At 42.9% G+C, this 26,856-nt stretch overlaps 1 protein-coding gene across 1 annotated transcript in view; it reads left to right on the forward strand.

Annotated features, from left to right (window-relative positions):
* The window catches only part of aldh1l2 (aldehyde dehydrogenase 1 family, member L2), a 30,818-nt gene extending 9,022 nt beyond the window's left edge, over positions 1–21,796 (forward strand). The window contains exons 5-22 of the mRNA XM_083794560.1: positions 289–378; positions 1,098–1,232; positions 1,739–1,864; positions 2,833–2,924; positions 4,326–4,473; positions 6,501–6,620; positions 8,769–8,896; positions 10,008–10,158; positions 10,848–10,918; positions 11,534–11,639; positions 12,469–12,556; positions 13,380–13,473; positions 13,591–13,690; positions 13,818–13,916; positions 14,675–14,840; positions 15,449–15,554; positions 16,707–16,906; positions 18,973–21,796. Of these exons, the coding sequence (XP_083650686.1) occupies positions 289–378; positions 1,098–1,232; positions 1,739–1,864; positions 2,833–2,924; positions 4,326–4,473; positions 6,501–6,620; positions 8,769–8,896; positions 10,008–10,158; positions 10,848–10,918; positions 11,534–11,639; positions 12,469–12,556; positions 13,380–13,473; positions 13,591–13,690; positions 13,818–13,916; positions 14,675–14,840; positions 15,449–15,554; positions 16,707–16,906; positions 18,973–19,028 (2,076 nt within the window). The 3' untranslated portion in view covers positions 19,029–21,796. The remainder of the gene's footprint in view (positions 1–288; positions 379–1,097; positions 1,233–1,738; positions 1,865–2,832; positions 2,925–4,325; positions 4,474–6,500; positions 6,621–8,768; positions 8,897–10,007; positions 10,159–10,847; positions 10,919–11,533; positions 11,640–12,468; positions 12,557–13,379; positions 13,474–13,590; positions 13,691–13,817; positions 13,917–14,674; positions 14,841–15,448; positions 15,555–16,706; positions 16,907–18,972) is intronic.
* The last annotated feature ends 5,060 nt before the right edge of the window (positions 21,797–26,856 follow it).

A 26,856-nucleotide genomic window follows, 5' to 3' on the forward strand; every position in this document is an offset into this window, starting at 1 on the left:
ATTCGCTGCTTGGAGAACCTGGAAATGTTTCTGCATACGCTATTCTTAGGCGGGGGAATCTCTTTTTTTTTTTTTTTTTTTTTTTTTAGGGTCCGATTACACGTGTTGCACAACTACAGTCACTACAGTCGGACAGCTGTTTGGCGCCTCTGCCATTCCTAGAAACATACTAGCAAAGCACATTTGGTGCGGTCAGCATTTTCTTGCCCCCACACGGACCCCCCCCCCCCCTCCCCCCTTCCCCACACGGACCCCAACCACATTCCATTCCTGCTTTCCTCTCCTCAGGTCAACCTAGCCCAGCCGGCCGAGGCCATCCACAACTGGATCCGTGGCCATGACAAGGTTCCTGGTGCCTGGGTCATCATCGATGGTCAGGTGAGTTCCTGGTGCCTGGGTGGTCATCGATGGTCAGGTGTGTTTCACTCACACACAAAGCACGTTGTTCGCTGTTTACTCGCACCAAGAATGGATATGTATACGTACGTAAGCATGTAACGATACACTCAACTCACCATACGATACGTATCACGATATGCGGTCCACGATACGATTTTTCACGATATTTTCAACACAATTATTTTCCAGATAAATGACCAATTTTTATTTTTTTATAATGTTCCCCCCCAAGCTTTTTTCACATTTTTTATTTAACTACATTGCAAAAGTAGCATTACTTTTCATGTAAAATCACTTAATTTCTGTGAAACAACTGTAAACAAGCTTTCTTGTTTAAACCTAGCTCGAGTTAACATGTGGCATCTTAGGATAGATGTAGACCTATTTGACAGTGCAGAAACATAATTGCCTTCCTTGATGTAATAATGAGCATTAACGACCATCACCTGGGCACAGTCAGCTCCCCTCTGCAGGCCTCTACTAAAGTGACTGAATGGAGTCTGTCGCATTTCTCTCCAAAAGCACGTTAATATGATTACAGCTCACATTTCATATCACACACTAGCCCCCCCTAAAACATATATTATTTAATAATATAATATCGATATATCGCGATACACGATATATCGTTACATGCCTAATACGTACTGTATACGTGTAATCACTACTCCCTCCTACGCCTGTCTGTCTGTCCCCAGGCCGTGACGCTATATGGCTCGTCCCTGCTGTCTGGGTCAGTGCCAGCCGGTCAGCCGCTGGACATCGAGGGGGCTTCGCAGCCGGGCCTCGTCACCAAGAACGGACTGGCCCTGCTCGGGTCTGACGGTAAAGCGGTGAGCGTCCCACTGGTTGAATAGAATACATATAGAGCCTGGGAACCCAACGGGGCCAGTGATGTCGACTCTGTTGGCTGTAAAATAATAAAATAAAAATAAAACGCTGTTATCGGGTCATTCCAACACGGCCTGAGCCTAACCCATTTTGTGCGGGAACCCCTTTTGGTGTTTTAAACATTATGTTGTAATTTGAAAAATAGCAGATCTACAAGCTCAAGAGCTTGTAGGTCTGCTATTTTTGAAAAGTCGTGAAAATGTGGTGCAAGTCTTTGAATATATATTTCAGAGCGAACATTTTTAACTAAAATATTGGCTTCTGGGGGGGGGGGGGTCCCTGGAACTACATATTTTGAGATGGGGGGTCTGTGGCCCAATACAGATAATTCTGGGGGTTCTTGACATGAAAAACGTTGAGCACCACTGACATTCTCAAAAATGTTAGGACTTTTTTTTAATCGACCTCAGTCCAAAACGGGTTAACTAATTCTCCTCCTGTCCTTCAGGTCCTGGTGAAGAACCTGCAGTTTGAGGATGGAAAGATGATCTCCGCCTCAAAGTACTTCTCCTCAGGAGAGAGCTCCAGTGTGGACCTCACCGATGATGAGAAGAAGATGGCTGAGGAGATCAGGGTATGTAGCGCCACCTGGTGGTCACCAATTTAGGCTCTGAGTGCCAATTCTCGCATTATAAAGAAAGAAATAATTTGTAATTCTATTATACATGTAATGTGCATGTCATCACCTGTACACCAGATTAGAGGAATTTTCAAAATATGGATGAAAAAAAAATTGAATTGAAATTTAATTCCCAAGGGAGAGACGTCTTGACCCCCGTGGCATCCATTACATAATAGGCAATTAGACGTCTTGACGTTTTTGGCTACTAAACAAGAAAACTAAAAATCATTGTGAAAATAGCCGATGTACAACATGACACATTGCGAGCTTGTAGATTGGCTATTTTTGCAGCATGACACCATCGCAGGACAAAGTATAAATTATTATGCCTAACGGTATATGTAGTTAAATGTAGCCAATGTTAACTTGTAGTTTACTGTAGTGTTGTGTAGTTACAGGAGATTGTCTATGTGTAGAATAACGATGGTGATTAGGAGTAGGGATGGAGCTCGTTCATTTTTATTGATAACGATCACCTTATCGATCAGGCTTATCGAGCCGGGTTCTTATCGAGCCCACTATTTTGTGGAAAGACGGGAGACAATAAATTCTGAACAGAGCCAGTATCTTTTACTAGGGCCTTCAAATACAGTACTTTACTAATTGACCTTTTTTTACCAATAAAATAACATTAAAGAAACTGTTAAGTGGATAATATGTGTAACATCACTTTAAAAGTGTGATGTTGTTTCCCCAGACAGCGCTGGTTGGCAGCACGACACTTTTAGACCGCCATGTTTGTGCCAGCATGGATGATTACATTTATTTCTTGATCATGACGTCATGGGCCGCTATGCTCCATAACAGTGTTGATAAGCCCAAAGCTTATTGATAACGGGTACTCAATGAGATTGTTATCGGATTTTTTTCGGTATCGGTTATCGAGCTAATTACTAATTAGGAGTGGCCTTTCTCAACAGGCCATTTGGAGGTCCATCCTCAGCAACGTCCCTTCCATTGAGGACACCACCGATTTCTTCAAGTCTGGAGCTGCCTCTATGGATGTGGTCAGGTAATATTATTATTATTATTATTATAAGTGGAGCGGCCTCTATGGATGTGGTCAGGTAATAATATTATTATTATTATGATTATTATTATAAGTGGAGCTGCCTCTATGGATGTGGCCAGGTAATATTATTATTATTATTATTATTATTATTATTATTATTATTATTATAAGTGGAGCTGCCTCTATGGATGTGGCCAGGTAATATTATTATTATTATTATTATTATTATTATTATTATAAGTGGAGCTGCCTCTATGGATGTGGCCAGGTAATATTATTATTATTATTATTATTATAAGTGGAGCTGCCTCTATGGATGTGGCCAGGTAATATTATTATTATTATTATTATAAGTGGAGCTGCCTCTATGGATGTGGCCAGGTAATAATATTATTATTATTATTATTATTATTATAAGTGGAGCTGCCTCTATGGATGTGGTCAGGTAATAATATTATTATTATTATAAGTGGAGCTGCCTCTATGGATGTGGCCAGGTAATAATATTATTATTATTATTATTATAAGTGGAGCTGCCTCTATGGATGTGGTCAGGTAATAATATTATTATTATTATTATTATTATAAGTGCCTCTATGGATGTGGTCAGGTAATAATATTATTATTATTATTATTATTATTATAAGTGCCTCTATGGATGTGGTCAGGTAATAATATTATTATTATTATAAGTGCCTCTATGGATGTGGTCAGGTGGGACCTGGGGGCGGGGCTGTAGCTGAATCTTAGAATGACTATTGATTGATTGATTGATTTATTTATTATAACAGTTTGCAGAATTACACTCAATACAAAAACTGTTAACTGTGAGTGGACGACACCATGAAGCATTACACTTGTTTACAATAGGGCCCACCATTTTCAATTCATCAAAACATTTAGAGACGTACGAATATACACAACTATATAGTCAAAACAGGAAATCATCATAGGAGGTAAAAAGCAAAAAAAAACATACAGTGAGGGGGAAAAGGGGTGGGGGGGGGGACTACATGTTGACCTTTGACATGTAACAAGAAGTTGCTCCACAGTGGCTCCTCGGTGGCCAAGAATAGAATACTGTGAATACTGTGAATTATATGTAATTGGCCACCGGACCCCCATCTGAAAATATGTTGTTCCAGGAACCCCTCCAGAAGCAAAGATATGAGTTAAAAACTTTGGCTCTGAAAGAAGATTCAAAGATTTGCACTACATTTTCACGATTTTTCAAAAATAGCAGACCTACAAGCTCGTATGAGCTTGTAGATCTGCTATTTTCTATGCTAAAGCATAACATAATGCTTAAACACCAAAAGGGGTTCCGGCCGCCCCAAAATGGGTTAGCAGTATGCATTTAGTAAAACACGCGTGTACCTTTTCCCCACCGCTGGTCTTCAGGCTGGTGGAGGAGGTGAAGCAGAAGTGTGGAGGCGTCCAGCTACAGAGCGAGGACGTCTACATGGCGTCCTCCTTCCAGGACTTCATCCAGGTGTTCGTCCGCAGGCTGAGAGGAGAGGACGACGAGGAGGAGATGGTCGTCGACTACGTGAGTCACATCTAATAATAATAATAATAAACTTTATTTATAGAGCACCTTTCATGACACAAGTGCAACGCAAAGTGCTTTACAAGACAACAAAGTAAAACTGCCTCCCCCTGGCCAGCCGGGGCGGCTGATGGAGGGGAAAGGAACTGGTTGGAATAACGTGTTCCTTCCACGCGCTACGTCCAACCAGGGGAACTCCCCCCTGTCAGGTGTAAAGGAGCAACTTGGACACTCAGGCATGAAGGAAGCATGAGTTCAAGTCCGTTGCTCTCCCCTTGTCCCCCATATATGGGGACTAGGTTGGTGGAGGGTGTGTAGAGCCCAGGATCACATTAGATGATTGACACAGGGGTGAAAAATGGGTTACAAAATCGTGGGATAAAAAAATATATTTAAAAAACAAGACAACAAAGTATAAAAAATATCAAACAACATAACAATCAAGGCATAATCAGTACAAAAAATTACAATCAAAGGATTCAGCCAAATGCTAAGGTAAAAAAGTGGGTCTTAAGCTGAGTTTTAAAAACATCTAGGGAGGGTGCCAGTCTAAGGTGCATTGGAAGTTTATTCCATCTGCTTGTTTTACTTTGAGTCAATCACATGTACAAATCCTTGTTACAAATACATTTTCTTTTCACATTTGTTTCTCACATTTTTTTTGCATACATACAGACAACTACATCCCTTCACCTATTTCAAAACAAAAGAAAAAGAGAAAAAACAAGAGGGTAGGCCCATGTTAGACTGAAAACTTTCATTTAATTAATTTATCTGTAGACCTATAGGGGTAAGGTACATTTAATACAAAATATACAGACAAAAAAAAGAAATAGAAACACATCTGCTTGTTTGGTTTCACTTTTATTTAGATTAGGCCTGTCACTCACTTGCATACATAATTGTAGTGGTTCGCAAAGTGAGGTCCAAATGAACCCTTATAGGTCATATATATGGAACCAAATGGACCCTTATAGGTCATATATATGGAACCAAATGGACCCTTATAGGTCATATATATGGAACCAAATGGACCCTTGGTGGTCCTTGAGATTAAAACATTCCTCGGTTCCTCAATGTTGGAGCCTATCCGGTTCCTCCGATTTCCTGCAGTTCTGGATCCCGACCTTAGATAAAAAAAAGAATATTATGACATTAGAAATGAGACTTTAAACTAGTGACTGGAAGAAGAAAGTATTCATGACCATGTTTATTAAGGTAATACAGTCTAGGTGAAGTTGGGCCAAAATACATGGGCCTCTATGGAGCTATGGGCTTTTTGGGTCCAGTCCAGCGCCACAACAGGCCATTATATGAACTACCGATTTCAAATGAGGCTTCACGAAATATCTGGCTGACTGCCCCCCTGATCCCAACCTTAGATAGATTTCCTGCAGTTCTGGATCCCGACCTTAGATAGATTTCCTGCCGTTCTGGATCCCGACCTTAGATAGATTTCCTGCCGTTCTGGATCCCGACCTTAGATAGATTTCCTGCCGTTCTGGATCCCAACCTTAGATAGATTTCCTGCAGTTCTGGATCCCGACCTTAGATAGATTTCCTGCAGTTCTGGATCCCAACCTTAGATAGATTTCCTGCAGTTCTGGATCCCAACCTTAGATAGATTTCCTGCAGTTCTGGATCCCAACCTTAGATAGATTTCCTGCAGTTCTGGATCCCAACCTTAGATAGATTGCGTGCTGCCAGATTTCCACATTATTTGCGTGCTGGTGTTTTGCTCTGAAAATAGCCCCTATCTACAAGCTCAAAAGTTCTAATAACTGCTATTTGTGGTGTGCGACACCGCATGTAACAATGTATATCAAACCCCTACGAGACAATATTTAATTTCATTTTTTTCAACCCCAACCCCCATGCCTATTTGTTACAAAATGTTCTTAAATTGGTTGAGAGATGGTGTACTAAGAGAAGCTCTGAGGGTGCTTTTTGCTACATGTGATTGATATGTACCGTGTGGTTTAATCCCCAGACAGTGATTGATATGTACCATGTGGTTTAATCCCCAGACAATAAAAGAAATCAACAACATGACATTGAAGATGCCTTACCAGAGCTTTATCGACGGCAAGTTTGAGGACTCGGAAAACGGCAAGACCTACAATACCATCAACCCCACTGACGGATCTGTGAGTAACCCTAACCCTAATACCATCAACCCCACTGACGGATCTGTGAGTTTATAGACAATACCATCAACCCCACTGACGGATCTGTGAGTTTATAGACAATACCATCAACCCCACTGACGGATCTGTGAGTTTATAGACAATACCATCAACCCCACGGACGGATCTGTGAGTGCCGTGGACCCACACTGACATTTTACACGCCCCCCCCCCCCCCCCCCCCCCCCCCCCCAAATAGAAGTCCATAAAAGAGCATGGGATGGTTATTAGACACGTTATTAGATTTCTTGTCAATTGCTGGTAGCAAAATTTGATTTAGTTTTAGTCATGGTCTTTTGAATAAAATGTCATTAGTCATCTGAAAAGTTTTAGTCGACTTAATATTGTAAGATTTTAGCACAACCAAACATAAAACGACCTGTCTTTTAGTCCTACTGCCTGGATCTATTCTACGCTAGTCCCTCCCTAACATTTTGACGAAATTGTCAATATATTCAGTCTTAATTTTAGTCGTCATAGCATAGTATTTATTTCGTTTCCGTCAGTGAGTCGACGAACATTTTACTCGGTTTAGTCGACAAAATGAACACTGGCCGATGTATGGTAACTGGTAGAGATGCACCGAAAGGGAAATTCTTGGCCGAAACCGAATAACGAATATCCGAATATGATTAATATTATATATCTTTTTTCCTACCATTGCTGTCATAGCCGTACCTTAAAGCTACCTGATTTATGGCAAAATAAATGGTTATGGCAAAACTTAAATAATAATCACTATTATGGGTCCATAAAACATTTATTCAGTTCTTTTGAATGCATTAATTGCATACATACTGTGATATATTTTCTGCCGAAACCGAATAGGCCGAAAATGCATTTTTAGCCACATTTTCTGCAGAATATTTTCTGCTGCCTAATATTGGGTGCATCACTAGTAACTGGGGTGTTCCTCTCACAGGTGATCTCTAAGGTGGCGTTCTGCTCGGTGGGAGACGTGGACCGGGCTGTGTATAGTAACTGGGGTGTTCCTCTCACAGGTGATCTCTAAGGTGGCGTTCTGCTCGGTGGGAGACGTGGACCGGGCTGTGTATAGTAACCGGGGTGTTCCTCTCACAGGTGATCTCTAAGGTGGCGTTCTGCTCGGTGGGAGACGTGGACCTGGCTGTGTATAGTAACCGGGGTGTTCCTCTCACAGGTGATCTCTAAGGTGGCGTTCTGCTCGGTGGGAGACGTGGACCGGGCTGTGTATAGTAACCGGGGTGTTCCTCTCACAGGTGATCTCTAAGGTGGCGTTCTGCTCGGTGGGAGACGTGGACCGGGCTGTGTATAGTAACCGGGGTGTTCCTCTCACAGGTGATCTCTAAGGTGGCGTTCTGCTCGGTGGGAGACGTGGACCGGGCTGTGTATAGTAACCGGGGTGTTCCTCTCACAGGTGATCTCTAAGGTGGCGTTCTGCTCGGTGGGAGACGTGGACCGGGCTGTGTATAGTAACCGGGGTGTTCCTCTCAACAGGTGATCTCTAAGGTGGCGTTCTGCTCGGTGGGAGACGTGGACCTGGCTGTGTATAGTAACCGGGGTGTTCCTCTCACAGGTGATCTCTAAGGTGGCGTTCTGCTCGGTGGGAGACGTGGACCGGGCTGTGTATAGTAACCGGGGTGTTCCTCTCACAGGTGATCTCTAAGGTGGCGTTCTGCTCGGTGGGAGACGTGGACCGGGCTGTGTATAGTAACCGGGGTGTTCCTCTCACAGGTGATCTCTAAGGTGGCGTTCTGCTCGGTGGGAGACGTGGACCGGGCTGTGTATAGTAACCGGGGTGTTCCTCTCACAGGTGATCTCTAAGGTGGCGTTCTGCTCGGTGGGAGACGTGGACCGGGCTGTGTATAGTAACCGGGGTGTTCCTCTCACAGGTGATCTCTAAGGTGGCGTTCTGCTCGGTGGGAGACGTGGACCGGGCTGTGTATAGTAACCGGGATGTTCCTCTCAACAGGTGATCTCTAAAGTGGCGTTCTGCTCGGTGGGAGACGTGGACCGGGCTGTGTATAGTAACCGGGGTGTTCCTCTCACAGGTGATCTCTAAGGTGGCGTTCTGCTCGGTGGGAGATGTGGACCGGGCTGTGTATAGTAACCGGGGTGTTCCTCTCACAGGTGATCTCTAAGGTGGCGTTCTGCTCGGTGGGAGACGTGGACCGGGCTGTGGCCGCTGCAAAAGAAGCTTTTTATAACGGCCCCTGGGGCAGGATGAACCCCCGAGACAGAGCTACTCTGCTTTTCAAGTAAGCAATGAAGTCCAAGGGTGTCTCAGAATACTTTTACAATTATTTGGAATGTATCAATGCCACTTCAGTTTAACCACTTAGACCCCCTGTACTGTACTTAGTAAAAACGGCTTAGATCTGCTATTTTTGGTGAAGGTTGTGGTTTAACCCATTCTGGGTGGGAACCCCTGTTGGTGTTTTAAGCATTATGTTATACTTTAGCTATTGAAAAATAGCAGATCTACAAGTTCATAGCGCGGCACCGAGTGCCGTGCTTGTACTGTAGGTCTGCTCATTTTGAAAAATCGTGAAAATGTGCCTCAAATCTTTGAATATATATTATTACAGTGTAAGTCAGGGGTGCTGTGGATGAAAAAGTTATTATTAAAATAATTAAATTTAAAAAAGTTTTACTGAGGTGACCTGAGCTTAAATGTTTGAGAACCACTGCCTTAGAGCGCCCTCTGGTGGTTTTCCTGCAGGCCAACATGAACTGAAGTTGTACAATCAAAACATATCTGAACTATATTAATTAACCACTTAATCCATTAAGAACTGAGGCAGATTCTACAAATGTTTTCTAAATCAGTTATCTGGAAAATGTACAGTACGTTGCTGTGTCGGTGGTTCATGTCAAGGACCCCCAACATTATATTTGGCCGCCAAACCCCATCTCTAAATATTTTCTTCCAGGGACCCCCAGAAGCAAAGCTTTCTGTTAAAAAAATGTTTGCTCAAAGATTTTGCACTAATTCTCAAGATCTTTCACAAATCACAGATCTACAAGCTCGTGACGCTTGTATAGCTGCTATTTTTGAATAGCCAACTAATATACTATATATATATATTTAAAAAATGACTCGGATGCTTTCCCAGTTTTAATGGGTTAAGCCCTATACTTTACAAATTTCATTTTTTTAATGTATGAAACATTTTGAAATGTTGTCCAATCTATACTTTAGCAATTTCTTTGGAGAAAAAATAATTAACCTTATGAAATATTGCCCAAAATAGGGTGGTTAACCCATGTCCTCTCATTCCACCCGAAGATCATCGCCTCCTCCATTGTTTTTGTCTCTTTCTCCTCCTCTCCTCTTCCTCCTCCTCCTCTGCTGTGGTGACCCTGCAGACTGGCTGACCTGATGGAGGAGCACCAGGAGGAGTTGGCCACCATCGAGACCATCGACTCGGGGGCCGTGTACACCCTGGCCCTCAAGACCCATGTGGGCATGTCCATCCAGACCTTCCGCTACTTCGCCGGCTGGTGTGACAAGATCCAGGTAATGTACGAGGAATTCCACCGGAAGCTGCCGCACAGAACTTTACTTAACCCATTTTGACGTGAGACCAGATTAAAAAAATGTCTTCTACATCCTGACAGTTTTCTGAAAAAGCTATGTTTCTATGTCAGTCGTTCTTTGATTTTTCAAAAATAGCAGACCTACAAGCTCGTATGAGCTTGTAGATCTGGTATTTTTCTATAGCTAAAGCATAACATAATGCTAACGCCCAGAATGGGTTAAGAAAAGAAAAGAGGAGCGAACCGAGTACTAGGAAAGGTACTTTATTCAATACAAAAAGTTTAAAACGCCAACATCAAGTATGAAGCTGACAAACAAACAAGTTACACAGGGTGTGGCTTTCCTTTAAAGTGACTGGGAGGCTATTTCATTCTCCCTCGATGGAGAGGTCATTCTGTCCAAAAGTGGTCTGTCTATGATAGACCTCACAGTCATACCGGCATACGCTTTAAATCATAAATCTCTTTATCGTAATGTACCGTGTCTTGCACACTTGTATGTAACATGTGTCGCGGCTGGCTTGATTCATACTTGGTTGAGAGAGACGCCTGGCACTCGCCAAAAGAAATAGCAGTTCTACAAGTGCGATGCGTTGTGTGCTTGTAGATCGGCTATCTTTGGTGCTCGACACTGGTGCGACTATAAATGGGGTGTCTGGTGTCCCACAGGGCAAGACGATACCCATCAACCAAGCGAGGCCCAACCGCAATCTGACCTTCACCAAGAGAGAAGCCCTGGGGTGAGTGTTCTATTTGTCCACGGCTCACTCTGCTCACTATGACGTTTGAAAACGTTTTTTGTTTTGTTGTTTTGGACAATGTTAAATGTTAAAGTAGTCCAGAACGCTGCTGCCCTGTCAGAACCCCTGTCATCAGTCACATCACTCCTGTTTTACACCAACTCCACTGGCTCCCCATCACATACCGTATCGATTTCAAGATCCTTCTCCATACATTCAAGGCCATTCATAACCTCGCCCCCCCACCCCCCCCCCCCCCCCCCACCCTGAAAGTCCTCCCAGCCCGTCTCTCCACCATGGGCTGTGCCCTGCCCCTCACCTCTGGAACTCCCTCCCCACCTGACATCAGAAACATGGACTCTATCACCATATTTCAAACTCACCTCAAAACCCACCTGTTTAGGCAGGCCTTTGACTCTGTGTGATCTCTGTGTCTTCTGCTGCAAGCTGTGCCCTAGTTTTGTTCTGCTTTTAACTGTGTTTTTGTACTGTTTTTAACCTGTACGGCGACCTTGAGTGCCCTGAAAGGCGCCTTATAAATAAAATGTATTATTATTATTATTATTATTAAATGTGTCATGCTGATTGGTCTGCTGTGTTCTCATTCCGTGGCAGTGTGTGCGCTATAGTCATCCCGTGGAACTACCCGCTCATGATGCTGGCGTGGAAGAGCGCCGCCTGCCTCGCGGCGGGAAACACGCTTGTTCTGAAACCTGCACAGGTGAGTGCACAACACACACACACACACACACACACACACTGGGCTCAGGCACATCTTCGTGCACAGCCGCGTCAGAAGAACCTGACGCCCGACGTCAACCCCGGCTTTTTAGACAGCTGGTGGATGGAAAAGAAAAGAAGCTCCACCTCCGCGGCTGACTGCCTCGGAGGTGGAGCTTCTTTTCCATCCACCAGCAGTCTAAAAAGCCGGAATGGCGTCGGGCGTCAGGTTCTTCTGACGCGGCTGTGCGCGAAGGTCTGCCTGCGCTGACACACACACACACACGTGCAGAGGGGTGCATCGATACCCTGCTTATGTACTCCTACTCATAAAAATCACACCCGTGTGAAGTGAGGGGCGCTCTTATCATCATACATCATCTCATTCTGGCCAATCACAATTTGCATCCTCACTTTTACATCTTCACTTTTTCTGTCCTCACTTATTAAGAGGCAAGACGTACACTTTGCTCAGCCAATCAAACCATCGCTATGGGCTGATCAGCCAGTCAAATCACCGCTATGCGCTACACACACACACAAGCACACAATACTGGCCATGGGAGTGGTTAGCACCCCTCGAACATTCTCCGATACTCCAACCTCGATAACGTTGCACTCAATGACACGCTAAACATTAGCAAAGTAGCCTACATATTACTGTAGTGACTGACACAGCCTACAGATGGCGTTTACTTTGGAAATATATGGTAATGGAATTGCGTAACCCTGCATCTAACATGACATACTGTACATCCGACTACAGTATGTCATCATAATTTAAGGTTTGAGTTGAACACATGCTATCTAACAGTCATGTGGTTCGACAGGTCACTCCACTGACTGCCCTGAAGTTTGCTGAACTGACGGTGAAAGCTGGCATTCCTAAAGGAGTGATCAACATTGTGCCAGGATCAGGTAATAACAGCGACTGTGATAAAAGGGATGAAGTGGCCCTTAAAGAGTAGTTATTAATGAGGGCTCATTAATAGTTTAGCAAATTCCTGTGAGATGTAAATGACGCGTCCTCACACTCCTGACATCCCCGGCCTAAATGGTATGTCCGATTGATAACACATTCTCTGTAGATTGGACCAAGCTCATCAAAACTGACAGCTTTGTCATATCTTATTTAATTTTCAAGATATTGACCAATGAACTTCAAAAGCGTATATTATGTATAGTCCAATAGTCACTCACATCTGTATTGCCCTATACAAACCATATAGATGCACTTTATACCTTTTATATATTGTTCTTGTATGTAAGTTGTTATGCTTGTTATGTTTTGTGTGGGGACTGGATGTAAACTTGCATTTTTGTTCAATTCTGTGTATTTACGTTGCATTGATATGTAATGTCCCACCCAAATAAACAAATAAAGTGTGGCTTAGCACATAATTAGACCAAAGTGAACAAACATTGAGCCAATAGTTTGTCCAAACATTAGAAAATTCAGGATATGTTCCATAACACTACTGTTGGACCATAATGTGTCAAATTATCATCATCGTGCATGAGCCTAATAATCAATATAAAAATAATAATAATAATCTATAAATCAATGACAGTTTGTAAGTGAAGGAATGACGGCATTGCCAAAAAGATTTGGTGAGCAGCGGTCCGATCGTCATAAAACCTTATCTGTGTTTGCTTGATCCCCTGAATTGCTGCTTTGTTGCTATTAGTTTTTAATTCCTCTTCTCTCTCCTCCTCTCCTCGCCACTCCTGTGCCTGAAAGGCGGCATGGTGGGACAACGTTTATCAGATCACCCTGACGTCCGCAAGCTCGGCTTCACCGGCTCGACTCCGATCGGCAAACAGATCATGCAGAGGTACAGTAGAGTACAGTAGCATTGGTCACCAGAGGTGACGAACAAAGTTGTGTTTTTGGTGCGACTGAATATCATCCCCTCGATGCTCACACAGTGTCATTTCTTCCCGTCCGGCAGCTGTGCTCTCAGTAACCTGAAAAAGGTTTCTCTGGAGCTGGGAGGGAAGTCTCCACTCATCATCTTCGCCGACTGTGAAATGGACAAGGCTATTCGCATGGTGAGGAAAAGAGTTAGACATGCATGGAGAGAGAGAGAGAGAGAAATGGTTCCTTCTTATTTAACCCTACCCTTTCCATGTTCCCATTCTCATTTAACCCTACCCTTCCCAATCTCCCTCTGAACAGGGCATGAGTTCTGTATTCTTCAACAAAGGCGAGAACTGCATCGCGGCCGGGCGTCTCTTTGTGGAGGAGTCGATACACGACGTGTACATCGCGCGAGTGGTGAGATGAATCACTGGTTCTTTCCTCTGATGATAATGGACCATTTGCAGACTGCGGCCATGTTGCCATCAGGGTTTGGAAGCACTCAAACTGCAACACTTAGACAAATAATCACCTGCAAGGACAGAAAGTAACTCATAACATGTCTAAAGTGGATTTTTATGAAACAAACACTTTTATGATAGAAAGAGAATAATTCAAGCTTTTCATACAGCTGCAATGTTGGTGAGTTTGACGTTGTTTAATACAATCGGATAGGACTGCTCTGTTTGGATGAATGGGCTGTCTATGGGAAGTTGCACCTTGTTTGCACCTTGCAGTTAACTTATATGCATATGATCCATTGACAAAAACGACCTACGACCGCAAGATAATCTTCACAACTGAACACAACCTTTATGATTTTTGAAGCGTAAATGCAATCACCACAATAAGTTATATAAGAAGTTGTTATTGTGTACAAACTACACCACGATCACATGGCTTCAGTGCTTGTTCACCCTAAATGCTTTGTGTGTTTGGCGTGATGACGTGTGAAGTCCCTGACAACCGCTGTGTCATTTAGCCAAGCTGTTTGCAATCGCTTTTGTTAGAGGTAAAATCTTCCAAATTCATTAATGAGGTATTTAATTAACAAAACATGGAAATCTCTTAAACCCACATTAAACAAGAAGCTTTCGCCATTTTTCTCCTCTTCTGGGCAGCACTGTGGCTCAGTCTCTAAACATGTCGTTGCTCCCATGTGTTCTCTTTTTGAGGTGGAGGAAATTAAGAAGATGAAGATTGGAGACCCACTGGACCGCTCCACGGACCACGGCCCCCAGAACCACAAGGCCCACATGGACAAGCTGGTGGAGTACTGTGAGATCGGGGTGAAGGAAGGAGCCACGCTGGTTTATGGGGGCAAACAGGTGGACAGGCCAGGTACGGCACCGACATGTCAACCACACTAGACACTTCTAAACCGACAGACCCTGTGTAGTATAGTCAACCACACTAGACACTTCTAAACCGATGTGGGAAGTGAGGACGCTGGTGTCGACTGTTCGCCACTTCACCTCCCAATGTATGAATGAATTAACCATTGTAACGCGCTTTGAGCACTTGGAAAAGCGCTATAAAAAAAATATAATTCATTATTATTAATTACTTAAATACGGTCCATTGTCTGACACGCTCAACAAACGCTTAACTAAAGGAAGATTCCCTGTGGATCCAAGCAATGCGTTTTAAGGGGTTTTATTAAAGCATCATAAAGAACTTACTTAAAAGGGTGCTCAAACCTATAGCAACACAATCACAGCGATCAAAACTATTAAAGAAAAGTCTAATAAAGCGGTCAACAAAAAATTGGTTTGGGGTTTAAAATTAAGTGGCTAAGCCAATCTACTTGTAGATCGGCTATATTCGCTATTTTGCAAATGTTTTGCCCAAAACAGGGACACCGGGTTAAAAGTGGCTAACGTCATTCAAAGTTTGTTGGGAGTAAATTCCTAATTATTTGGAGAATAATGACTGTAATCCCTGTCCAGGTTTCTTCATGGAGCCCACGGTGTTCACCGACGTGGAGGATCACATGTTCATTGCCAAAGAAGAGTCCTTCGGTCCTGTAATGGTGGTGTCAAAGTTCAAAGAAGGGTATGCTGCCTATGAGCATAGCATAGCATAGCAAATATAGCATCGTCAACAAATAAAAACTAGACATAAATGTTGGGGAGGGACTAGTGGAGAAGAAATCCAGTAGAACTAAAAGACGAGTCATTTCATGTTTGGTTGCACTGGGGTGTTCCATCCGTAGTCGGGTCGCGGGGGCAACAGCTCCACCAGAGTCCTCCAGACTTCCCTCTCCTCCAGAGCAACATTAGTGACTTCCTCCTGGGCGGGGATCCCGAGACGTTCCAAGGCCAGTGAGTCGATGTGTTTCCTCCAACTGCGCCTTGGTCTGCCCCGGGGTCTCCTCCCAGTGAGACGTGGTCCTTGGTCTGCCCCCCGAGGTCTCCTCCCAGTGGGACGTGGTCCTTGGTCTGCCCCCCGGGGTCTCCTCCCAGTGGGACGTGGTCCTTGGTCTGCCCCCCGGGGTCTCCTCCCAGTGGGACGTGCCTTGAGGACCTCCCTAGGGAGACGCCTGAGAGGTGAAAAATAGCAGATCATCAATCTACTGCTTGCACAGTATGTCAGGCTATTTTCAGCATGCAAAGTGTAAAATCAGTCATTACGACGCCATCAAGGCCTGCCAAAATAAATTTTTGGCGACAAAATCAAACTTGGATTTAGTCGACTGAAACTACAATTTTTCAGAACTATATATGGATTTATTTTTTATTTTTTAAATATATTTTTTATCCCACGATTTTGTAACCCATTTTTCACCCCTGTGTCAATCATCTAATGTGATCCTGGGCTCTACACATCCTCCGCCAACCTAGTCCCCATATATGGGGGACAAGGGGAGAGCAATGGACTTGAACTCATGCTTCCTTCATGCCTGAGTGTCCAAGTTGCTCCTTTACACCTGACAGGGGGGAGTTTCCCTGGTTGGACGTAGTGCGTGGAAGGAACACGTTATTCCAACCAGTTCCTTTCCCCTCCATCAGGCGCCCCGGCTGGCCAGGGGGAGGCAGTTTAGAGACCAGGATTACTGCATGTTTTTGTGAGGGTATCTACCCTAGGGGACACGGGGAGAACATGCAAACTCCACACAGAAAGGCCACTGCTCCACACACACACACGACTCATGGGTGTCAAATAGTACGACTTCCTGTCCCGTAAACCCCATCCTGTCCCCCCCAGTGATGTAGAAGGCGTGCTGCAGAGAGCCAACGACACAGAGTTCGGCCTGGCGTCCGGCGTGTTCACCCGCGACATCAACAAGGCCATGTATGTGAGTGAGCGTCTGGACGCCGGAACGGTATTTATCAACACGTACAACAAGACGGACGTGGCGTCACCATTCGGTGGCTTCAAACAGTCCGGCTTTGGGAAAGACCTGGGTATGTATACTACGATTTATTATTGGTTCATGAGTATGATCATATATACTGTACTGCTGATCAGTGTTGTTTTTGGCAGCAAATTTCTATTTTAGTTTAGTCATAGTCTTTGGACTGAAACTTAATTTAGTTTTAGTCACATTTTACTCACCTGGAATGTCTTAGTGTTAGTCTAGTTTTAGTCAAATGTATTTTGGCGGGTCTTGATGCCGTCGTGAGTGTTTTTACACTTGCTGAAAATAGCCGATCTACAAGCTCACAACGCGTCGCGCTGCGACGCGTTGTGAGCTTGTAGATCAGCTATTTTCAGCATGCAACCAAGTGTAAAATGACTTATACTGGATCTCTTGTCCACTTGTCCCTTCCTAGCATTTTAGTCTAGTTTTTATTTGTTGACGAAATTGTCAGTATATTTAGTCTTAGTTTTAGTCATCGTAGCTTAGTTTTCATTTAGTTTCCATTTGTTTTTGTCAGTGAAAATAGGTAGTCGACGAACATTTTTCGTCTTAGTTTTAGTCGACGAAAACAACACTGATGGCTATGATCATATACTTTACTGCTGATGGTGCCGCTGTCAGCAGTACAGTACGATAACTAACTATGCTGCATCATTGAGAATTTTCAATTTGTGGTCGCTCCACACTCCACTATGTCTTATCTTTCTCCTCTATCTCTGCCCTCTGTCATTTTTTTATGAAAATCACTAAAAAAAAGTATATTTATTTATTTTTTCAAAGACGTCCATAGACGTCCTGCGCACCGCATACAGTAATTCCCAGGACCTCTTTTGGCCACAAAATGTGTTAAACATAAAATGCCAAAAAGCATCTAAATAATGTATATAGTTAAAGTTCACACACCTGCTCAGAAGATATGCTGAAAATTAATATACACAAGCATGGATATTGATATATTGGGCTATATATAATCTAATATTCTGGACAATTACATCCCATAATACAATATAATAATAATCTATATCCAATATACTACAGTGTATTGGATGTTGATTGATTGATAGACCTTTATTGATCCCATGAGGGAAATGTAGCCACCATGGCTATTGTCTCTTGACCACTGAGGGTTTTATATTTTCATTCTTCCTGTAATTGTTTATTGAATGGATCCCCATTAGCTGATGCCGGCCCGTGGCGACAACTAATCTTCCTGGGGTCCATATAAAATACATACAAAAAATACATACGGTAATTACAAATACATTCAACAAAGTTAAATACATGAAAATACATCATTATAATTTATTCTATCAAATTAAATGCAACATAATGAGAATAACATTATGGTCATGTGGTCAGCTGTAGCAAGTGTTCCTTTAAAGCATATTTGAAAGATAATTTATGTTGTATTATGTTAATGTGAGGCGGTAACATGTTCCAAAATGATATTGATCGATACTGTGGTATCCATTTTAGTCCATATTTGCAATATTCTATGTCAAGACTATACATTTCTGTGCTAAGTCAGTTCGTCTCCAAGGCCTGCTCCAAGGCCAGCTGTCTTTGTTCGTGCGCACACACGCACGCACATAGACACACATTTAACACACACACACACACACCACACACACACACATACGCACACACACACACGCATCCTCTATCCGTCTATCGGCACCCAGGTTGGAGGTATTCTAAACAAAGCTATACTGAGACACACAGACCAGCTAATGATGCCTGGACATCACTAAATGCCATGTGCACACACACACACACACACACACACACGCATGCACACACACACACACACACACACACACGCATGCACATGGAACATCAACTCGTCGTCTGTCTGCCGTGCACATTTACTCTCCTGTATGGTATTTTAATATACTACAATACATAACTGTTTGTTTAAGGAGGTTCGTTTTTGGAGCAGGGAGTGAGAAATGACCGAGGCTTGCAATTCTGGTGTTATGATTATGTCTGTCACTTGATTTTAATAACTTTAATAACCTGTAATGCTTCCGTATTGGCCAGCCACACAGACTAAACGGCCTGTTATCATTTGACTAATCTGTTGTATGTATCTCTGTATTTTGTCCACAGGAGAGGACGCTCTTAATGAATACCTCAAGACCAAAGCAGTGACGGTGGAATACTGATGAAACCTCTCCTTGTGAACTTTGGACCCAAAATTACTTCGTATCGGAAATGTAGCTTCAAGTTCAGCTTTGCATTTCATGCTGCGTGTGGAGATGCAGAGGAAGACTGCTCTGTTGTGTCTCTGTCGCTGCCTCCTGGACAACGTGACTGAAAGAAGTCTTAACCACATTAACCATTTATGGCCCATTCATAAGCGTGATTCATACTCCTATTTTAGAGCCGAATAAACGTCGGTTCGGCTCTGCAGAGCCTACAATGTGACGTCATTTGAGGTTCGGGGGGGCGGGTATACCGTCCTAAAGTCAGCTCTTCGGTGCTACTGAAAATTTCTGACGAGCCGAAATCATTTCGGTACTACAGCGGTAAAATAGGAGTATGAATCGGCCCTTAGTCTGGATTTTCGGTGGTGAGGTGACCACCGGAGCTGAAATAACGTTGAGCGGTGGTGAGTAAAAACAGAGAGAAGGGCTGGAGCGGTGGCGGTGGTTTGCTCTTCACCGCGGCTCAGTGACGTCATGTTGTAGTTCGGTGGACGCCTCACCACTGGAAATCCAGACTATGAATGAGACCTTAAGACCTACATTCTACAAATGCCTGCTAAATCGGTATAGTTCTCAAACTTGTTCGTGCCAAGGACCCCCGAATTGACGTGTATCTGACCACGGACCACCATCTGAAAATGTTTTGTGCCAGGGGACACCCAGAAGAGAAGATATGTGTTAAAAAAAATCAAACACTGAAGATTTTTCAAAAATCTTCAAAAATGGCAGATGTACAAGCTCCTAGCGTGCCACAGAGTGAAACGCTGTGAGCTTGTACGGCTGCTATTTTTGAATAGCCGACACTAAAACCGTTGTGAGCTTGTAGATCGTCTATTTCGAACAGCCAAAGGCAAAGTATGAAATGGGGCTCGGGTAGTTAATAAACGGAAATTACTAACACTACTCATAGTTGTTGATGGATTTTGGAGCTGTAAAGGATTCATCTATTTTAGTTTGTGAAGACTGGGGTAGTGTGTTTTTGGTTTAAGATAGATCTATGGATCTAAGAAAGATGGAAGATCATTTCATTTGTTCAAGACTTCATACACATGTCAATACTATCTTAGTTAAACTGAGAACAATAAATGTCAGCTGTTAGTTGGCACGACTATGTCCAGGCCTTAGCCATTTTAAATGTTTTTAGTTTGGTTTCTATTTGAGCCATTTTATCTGGTGCCTCCTTTCCCTTTTTTTAAACACAATCACACTGTTTGGCTCTTAATCTCACATCTCTGGTTCCTATGTTTTAACTTAAAGTATTCCCATCTCCCTAAATTTCAGTTTTTGTAAATATTTTTTTAACAAAAGAAGAAAAATAAATAAATATTTGCTATAATATTTTGACATGTAAGAACACTGTATGTAACATTACATTGTTGTTAAAAAAAAGAGCCTGATTCTTGAGATGTTTCCACAATTTAGGAATATACAAAATGCTATAACATAACATGACACACTTCTGAAAATACATTTCTACAGTATTTGTCCTACAGACGGAACACGACCAGTAAAGGTCCCCACACACCGAGCGCGTTTTTTCGGATTTCTAGCGGCGTTTCTCCATCGGGTTTTCCGAAAAACGCGCCCAGTGTGCAACCACCTTAAGGGCTAGGAAATGCAGTGTTTTCATTGTATGTGCAATTCTGAGACATCTGCCAGTGAAGAAGTTAAAAGGGAAGGAAACATAATATTTTCTCAAACTGTCGATAAACCAGCCACAATTGTTATACAATGGTGAATAAAAGATCAGTCAAATTGCACTGTTTGTTTTTGTCACCGTCATCATATGTCAATTCTAATGGGACCTGTGAGAAGGGTAGGAACTGACTTTTTGTCAGGCGAAACCAGGGGGGCAGTCAGACAGATATTTTGTGAAGCCACTAAGGAAATCGGGACATATAATGGTCTGTTGTGGCGCTGTCATTGGGCCCAAAAAAACCCATAGCTCCATAGAGGCCCATGTATTTGGGCCCAACTTCACCTAGACACCTTAATAAACATGGTCATGAATACTTTCTGCTTCCAGTCACTAGTTTAAAGTCTCATTTCTCATGTCATATTATTCTTTTTGGAAAATTATGGTCCCATTTATTTAAAAAATAAATCAAAATAAAAACCAACGAAGAGTAAGGGGGGAAGTCCCGCCTCGTTGTCTGGGCCAGCCAATGGCCAGCTGGGCCCAAACGGAGCCAGCCAATGGCCAGCTGGGCCCAAACGGATCTAGAAATATGGGGGGTGCATACTTAGTTTAGACTAGTCATTGGTGAGACATGGGTTAAGGTTAGGTTTAGGTGTGCTGCCCCCGTGGGAGGTTAGGTTTAGGGTGAGGGTTTGAGATAGGTTGTAGTTGTAGGACTAATGACTGGTCTAACCAATGACTAGTCTAAACCAAATATTGTCTAAACTAAGTACTGCACCCGAAATATGGCGACTTACAGTGCAAGGAATTACAGGCTTCATTTTACGTCCATGTTAGACCCGGGGAACGCTTTGTCCATATGTTTTACAGTCTATGGGCGAAACCTGACATGATGACTTTGGCGCCTATAGTCGGGACCTAGTCCTGATTGGTTGCCACGCACGCTGCTGTCATGTATTGGTTACTGTGGCCCAATCCCAATTGCCTCCCTCAAGCCTCAGGGCTCAGCGTTTCAGTCCATTTTACAGAGGAATAATTTTAACGTTTGTTGTTAGTCGGTTGTACCCAAAGAGAGAGAGTCTGTAACACAGTGTTGTTCCATTATTTGGTCCATGAAACTCAACAAATTCAAATAAAAACAGTAGCAGGAAACAGATTTAATGTCATCTTTTTTGTGTCTGTATTGATTCTTGTGTCCTCGTGTACAGTAACGTGACAATAAAGCCAACATGATGAACTCACAAGGCACCGTAGGAAGACGTATATCTCCCTATTATATCTTTTATCTTTGCTAAGATGTGTCCGAGCGGCTTTGCTGCTACACACACACACCCGCGCTGAAATACGCTTGCGGAACATTTTAGCTGACACCACTAATATTGCTTTTATCTTTGAGCAACGCAATCTGCACCGTAAATCTGGACGCCACATCAGAAATACTTATCATCTTCCACACTATGCTTTTTGTTCTTCTTCTTCTTCTTCTTCTTAAAATGTCCTTTCTTTGCCATATTGGGAGGGGAACCTAGCTTCTTGGATTATCCGTAAAAAAAATAAGAAAAAATAAAAGATCAGGGTGACTGCCCCTTAGATAGCACTTTATGTAGACTTAGATAGTATTTTAGACAGACTTATAGCTCGTTACGTAGACAGCTCTAGAAGTCATAGCACTTTATAGTACACATGTATATTGTATAATATATAATATAGTATAGTATGTATAGCTGACATAGATACTCCACTGTTACGTTCTTAGTTTATACATGATTCATGATAACTACTTTCTATATATGTGATGTATGCCATGCTTAGGGTTAGCCCTAACCTAACCTAACCCATGCTTGTTTTTGCTTAATGTAAGTCGCTCTGGATCAAGAGCGTCTGCTAAATGCCTAAATTGTAAATTGTAAATTGGTGACAGACTTTTCCCGAAACCACAATATCACAAAGTAGCAGTAGTAATATGTGCCATGATGTGGAGGCAGTACGAACAATTTACAATTTAGGCATTTAGCAGACGCTAATCCAGAGCGATTTACATTAAGCAAGAACAAAAGCATGGGAATACATCACATAAAAGCATTTATCATGAAACATGCGTAAGCTAAGAAAGTAATAGTGGAATATCTATATAATGAAACTATACATAGGCCTACACTATACATATAAACTATACATATTTACTACTATGCTATACATATGTACTATGGCGTGCTATGACTATATACAATGCAATTATAGTGCTGTCTACATAACATGCTATAAGTCTGTGTCAAATGCTATCTAAGTCAACAGAAATGCTATCTAAGGGGGTAGAGTAAGTGCTATGGGCCATGATGGAGTCTGAAAAGGTGGGTTTTCAGGCTACGGCGGAAGATTGGGAGTGATGCTGCAGTTCTACGAACAACTGGCAACACATGGGGGTGTATAAAGGATTCTATGGCCCATCGGCTGAACAGGGACACGCAGTCCCAGCAGTAATGTAAATATAATATATATAATAAAAAGGATTCTATGGCCCATCGGCTGAACAGGGACACTCAGTCCCAGCAGTAATGCGGAAATGGTGCATATCAGTGGTTTTCAGCCCTTTTCATATCATTATTTATTCGACATTTATTCGAGCCATGGACCACCATTTAGAATATAAATGAGGTAAATGGTGCATTTATATAGCGCCTTTATCCAAGGCGCTTTACATAGATTGTGCATTACATTCACCCATTCACACACACATTCATACACCGATTGTGGTGGTAGCCATGCAAGGCACCAACCAGCACATCGAGGAGCAATTTGGGGTTCAGTGTCTTGCCGAAGGACACTTCGACATGTAGACAGGAGGAGGAGCCGGGATTCGAACCGCCGACCCACGGATCATTGGACGACCTGCTCTACCTCCTGAGCGACTGTGGATGAGATTTAGCCTCTCAAACCCAAAAATACTTATATTGAATATTGATTTTGGCCACAATTCCATGTTGTATTGATGTTGGTATCCTATAGGAGAGATCACAGGCAAACATTGATCAAAAATATAACATTTCTTCTACATTCTCTAATTGTGTACACTTCTTGTAAATTAAGTAATGCAGATGTTTAACAATAATTTAACTCTCGAGAGCGTAAAATGGCTTATTTTTTCAAGATAATTTGCAAAGATCTATATATAAAGGGTCCATTTGTTCACCAACTCTCCATCATTTACTTGGGTATCAACTGGGTCAAACTCAAGGATCACTGGTTGAGAACGACCGGTGTATATAGTTTAAGAAATATTTGAGATAAATTGTGATTCGTTTTCTGACACCCAAGGCTTCCAAGCCTCTCCCTTCCACATAAACACATCAGTGATATTAATGGTTCCTGACAGACTGTTAACTGTAGCGTCTCAACTTTGTTTACCGTTTTGGATTGACAGACAGATCTGATATTTCCTGTGTGAACTTAACAGGATCCCCAATCAACACGCAGCATCTGCTGGCAAATGGGATTGTAGCTTCAAGTCACTCTGCTCTCCCTATCTTGTTGTTGCCTTTCCTTCTTCCCTCGTCCTCTTCCTTCCCTCCTTTCCTTCTTCCCTCCCTCCTCCCATCCTCCCTGAATTCACCCGTTCTATTCAAAGTACGAGCGGTTTATGACGTGAATGACGTGATAAAGAACAGGGTTTGGTCTTTGATGCTGTGGGTAGGTATAGTGCACTGGACCGGTACAAGGAAGGTCAACATGGAGTTGCCGAACCGTGTTGATTTAACCCATTTAGGCCTGACCGACGTCGAAATTAAAAAAACCTTCGCTCTGAAAGAATATATAATTCAAAGATTTGTGCCGCATTTTTACGATTTTTCAAAAATAGCAGACCTATGAGCTTGTAGATCTGCTATTTTTCAATAGCTAAAGTATAACATAATGCTTAGTTAAAACACCAAAAGGGGTTCCCGTCTAGAATTGGTGTTAATCGACTAAACATTAAAACTATGACGATTTATTTTTCGTGGACTACCTTTTTTCACTGAAAAGAGCCATGAGGCAGGAATCTGTCTCCTGTTGGTAGCGTGAGGCAGCTTGATGTACCTTACAAGTACACCCTCGATCTGGACATGAAGTACAAGTACACCCCCTGGACATGATGTACAAGTACATGAAGTACAAGTACACCCTCTGGACATGACGTACAAGTACACCCCCTGGACATGACGCTAGTATGTCGCAGGGACTATTACCCCCAATACAACCCTTGATGCTGAGTGTCAAGCAGGGAGGCACTAGGTCCCATTTTTACAGTCTTTGGTATGACCCGGCCGGGGATCGAACCCCGACCTCCCAGTCTCAGAGCAGACACTATAACCACCAGGCCACTGAGCTGTAGTTATGGTGACAAATAATAAAGACTAATTTGGAAATTTTGTCAACAAATATAAACTATACTAAAATGTTTAGGGGCGGAAAAAAAAGACTACAGGAGAAGAGATCCTGTAGAACCAAGTCATGTTATGTTGTTGTGCTCTGAAAATAGTCGGTCTACAAGCTCACAAGCCAATTAAGCGCTAAGTGTTGTGAGCTTGTAGATCTGCTATTTTCAGCATGCAACCAAGTGTCATTGCCAAGGCACAGCCAAAGTCTTTTTTTTTTTTTTTTTTAAGATTTTTTTTGCGGCTTACGCCTTTTATTGATTTTTGAAGGGACAGACAGTAGGCTGACAGGAAACGGGAGAGAGATGGGGGATGACATGCAGTAAAGGCCGTGTCAGGTCCGGGAGTCGAACCCGCGGCACACTGCGACTGGATTACCAGTCCGGTGCCCAGACCGTTACGCTACGGCCTGGGCCAGCCAAAGTCTTTTTGATCGACAAAATCAACTGTAGATTTAATTTAGTCGACTAAAATTGTAGGATATTTCGTCTACTAAAACATTTCAGATGACTAAAACTAAATAACGTTTTAAATCAAAATGTGCAACAGTAGCCACAGTCAGTGGCCAGTTGTAGCTCAAAGCAGCTATATATATTTGGCCAGGAGGTGGCGTGCTCACACAAAGCTGTAGGAAGAGATTAATGTGCCAACTCTGGAGCCGTCCTCTGTCCAAGTTTTAACAAGCTCATTTGTAGAGCCATATAAATAGGCTCCAGAAACAGAATATGGCCTATTTGTTTATCTTGTTATTATTCAAAGCACAGCTCCGCTTTAAAATAGTAACAGGTAAACATAAACATGAAATATAACATGCGAGGTGACTAATTGTTTGTCGCTTGGGCAATAAATTATAGAAATTGATTTAAATTGATCTCAATTGCAGGATTTACTGCAGGTCTTTAGCCTACTTCTCTGCGTGTACTATGTTGGTTTATAGTGTGGTGTTTAGAATGCACATTAAACTTGTTTGATTTATTTGAATAACACACATATTCCATATATGTACTCTGAATTAATTGATTCACAGTGGCGACCTAATAAGATGGATTCTGTAATGTCCAATGATCAATTTCCCCCTGGGGACCGATGAATTTTGAATATATAAAGACTATATCTTACGTATCCAGACCCGTGTGAATTTGTGAAGGATCTCTATATGCTCTGGTATTAAACAAACAGACCCCATCAGACCACCCCCTCCTCCATCTGCTCCCCCTCATTGTGACTGTGTGGGAAATATAGGCGACACTGACTGGGCACAGAGAGAGAGAGAGAGAGAGAGAGAGAGAGAGAGAGAGAGAGAGAGAGAGAGATGAGAGAGAGAGAGAGAGAGAGAGAGAGAGAGAGAGAGAGAGAGAGAGAGAGAGAGAGAGAGAGAGAGAGAGCGAGCTCCGGGAGCAGTAGAAAGAGAGTGGGGGAAAGAGAGAGAGAGAGAGAGAGAGATGGGCAGCTGATAGAGAGGGGCAGTACTGTAGAACACGAGAGAGAGAGAGAGAGAGAGAGAGAGAGAGAGAGAGAGAGCTCTATTACGCCACCTGTGTGCACCACGCGGTTTGCGTTCAAACTGACCAGCGCGACAAAGCTGAACGCTGAGCTCCGTCCACACAGTCACTCACTGTCTCTGCTCACCGACCACCACCACCGACCACCACCGACCAGACCCCCTGCTGCTGCTCACCACCGACCACCACCGACCAGACCCCCTGCTGCTGCTCACCACCGACCACCACAGACC

This window comes from Protomyctophum parallelum (genome assembly GCF_964188405.1).
Source record: "Protomyctophum parallelum genome assembly, chromosome: 22".
NCBI lineage: Eukaryota > Metazoa > Chordata > Actinopteri > Myctophiformes > Myctophidae > Protomyctophum > Protomyctophum parallelum.